The 2,744-nt window shown below is 24.7% G+C and overlaps 1 protein-coding gene across 1 annotated transcript in view; it reads right to left on the reverse strand.

Moving 5' to 3' along the window:
• Positions 1-184: 184 nt before the first annotated feature.
• The window catches only part of LOC117173282, a 20,515-nt gene continuing 17,955 nt past the window's right edge, over positions 185-2,744 (reverse strand). The window contains exons 4-5 of the mRNA XM_033361763.1: positions 814-906; positions 185-695 (exon numbers count right to left, since the gene is read on the reverse strand). Coding sequence (XP_033217654.1) covers positions 558-695; positions 814-906 — 231 coding nt within the window. The 3' untranslated portion in view covers positions 185-557. The remainder of the gene's footprint in view (positions 696-813; positions 907-2,744) is intronic.

Here is a 2,744-nt window from a genome sequence, read left to right on the forward strand (position 1 = left end):
ATTTTCTAGTTTTTGAATTTTATAATTCAGAAATTTGAACATTCAGAAACTTTATCCACTGTATATTTTAAGATTTGTGAATTTTTCAATTCCGGAATTTTTTTGGAAATTGTATCATTGGGTAATTTTATTATTCGGTAATTTTCCAATATCGAAATTTTATAATTTAAGAATTTAAGAATTTTACATTTCAGAAGTTATATTATTCTGGATTTTTCTAGTTTTTGAATTTTATAATTCAGAAAGTTTGTCATCCGAAAATTGTATTACTCGGATATTTTATTAATTGTACATTTTTCAATTCAGGAATTTTTCCAGTTTGGAATTTTATCATCTATTATTATTCAAGAATTTTATTATTCGAGAATTTCCCAATTTGGGAATTTTATAATTTAGGAATTTTAATATTCTTTAATTTTTCAATTTGGGAATTTTATAATTCAGGAATTTTATTATTCGTCAGTGTTGTTACTCGGGAATTTTAGTGCCATTAATTATATTTTTCGGAATTTTTCAGTCGTACCACAAACATAAACATTTAACATTTGAATCTGAAATTAGTACATGAAATGTACTGGCAGACTGTTGTATTGCTGATAGGCTTCTCCACAAAGTTTTAACTCCATTCTCTCCAAACGGATCCAAGTGTAGATGCCATATCCCGAACACAATAGTATTCCAAAGATGCATAAAATCTGAAAATATGTTGTACATGTAGTGATGAAAATGTATTTAAAAAATTTTCCATAAATCAAAAAGATATTGACAATAAGTTATAAAATAAATGTAATATGTAAAATATAAAATTATTACCCATACGCCCATAAACAAAGGGGTCCGCCCCATAGATACCACAATTATAGGGACGGTGTAGACAACGAGGAGTACTGCTATCGCAAAAAACTCCTGAAAATTAAAAATGAGTTTTAAACTATATTAATAAATTTAAATATAGTTTAATTACTTGCCCTAAAATATTCAATTTATGACTCATTTCAAAAGTGTGCCTACAGCTCGTAGCGCTTCTTGCGGAAAAATGCGAAACTGAGCACGTTTTAGGAATTGTCTGATTTTTCCTTGACTAAATGTTCATTTCAAATGATTTATAATCAAATACCAGCATTTTAACCTTGTGATTCGTTTAAGATAGAATCTTTTAAAAACGGAATAAAACAGTATTTTCTATAAAAATTAAAAAATTTCAAATTACTTTATTCAAAACAAAAAAATGTCTTTTTACTATAACAAAAAAACTTTTTCAACAAAATACTGAAATTTTTAACAAAATAATGAAATTTTCAATATAATAGTTAAGTATATAACCTCAAAAGACTAATTCCCAACGAAAAAAGTTTCAGAGCTTATATTTAAATAAAAAAAGAATAAAATTTATACAACAAAAGAAAAGACTTTGCAAACCAAAAAGACGACTTTGCAACAAATAAAGATTTTTCCCTCAGAAAATAAATAAAAGCTTATTTAAATTTTATTTACAAAAATAGAATGTTCAAACAAATGATATGACTTTCAAGAGGAAAAATTAACTTTCCAGGAAACTCATGCACTTTTACCCAACAAAAATGAAATGTCTAGCTAAAAAATTATTTTTTACTAAAGAAGGCAAATTTTCAATTAAAAAGTATTATTCTTAAACAAATTTTTAAGTTACATTTTCGGTTAAAAAATTAATTTTAAAAGAAGTGTTTTCCACTAAGTAGTTTAATTTTCAAGCAGATATAAGTGTTCAATCAAAAAAAAAAAAATTTTAACAATGTAGTTTAACTTTTACCCAAGTAGTTGGATTTTCAATTTGAAAAAATAATTTTTAACAAAATAATTAAACTTTCAACCAAATAGATGAATTTTCGACTTGAAATGTAAATCTTTAACAAAAAAAAGTGAATTCCTAACAAAGTGATTCATCCAAATCTTTGAAACAAATTAGTTGAATACTTAAGCAAAGAGTAATGATTTTTAACCAAAAATTTGCATTTTTTAAAAAGTTATTTTATGACAGATGAAGTTTTAAATAAAAAAAATAGTTGAATATTCTGTTGAAAAAGATTTCAGTCGAGTTTTCCCGATAAAAATTATGATTTTTTAAATAGGAAATAATTTTCTACAAACAAATTTGAATTTTCAATCCAAAAAGACGCATTTTTTCAACCAAAAAGGATAATTATTCTATTTGGAAATTAAGTTCAAGAAAATACCACGTTGCGTACTCGAATTTTGGAAACCTGACTAAACTCGGGAGGTGGTTTTCTTATGAAACTTCTTCCAATAATTAATAATTAATAATTCTGGTAAATTTAACAAATTACTTAAAAAAGAGGAATCACAAAGACAATCTTAGTTCACTTCGTAAACAAATTTAAATAATACCCCAACTCTCAATATGTTTATGAATATTGTTTGAATGATTAATAATTATTATAAATTTATAAAGTATTGTGGGGAATGATCATCAAAAGACATTCTTAGTTCATTCCGTAAACAAAGTATGCCTCTTCCTTGAAAAATAGCCAACCTATAAATATGTTAATAAAATTTTTTTAAATAATTAATTCAAAAATCATCGGAAAGATATTTTTAGTTAATTATGGTAAAAAGTTAAGCCTACTTGTAGGAAGAAAAGAAAACTCTTAATTTTTCAATTGAAATTCTTTCAATAATTAATAGTTCTTGTAAATCTACAAAGCAACATAGAAAAGAGTCATCGAATGGACATTCCTAGTTGATTT

This window comes from Belonocnema kinseyi, chromosome 5 (genome assembly GCF_010883055.1).
Source record: "Belonocnema kinseyi isolate 2016_QV_RU_SX_M_011 chromosome 5, B_treatae_v1, whole genome shotgun sequence".
NCBI lineage: Eukaryota > Metazoa > Arthropoda > Insecta > Hymenoptera > Cynipidae > Belonocnema > Belonocnema kinseyi.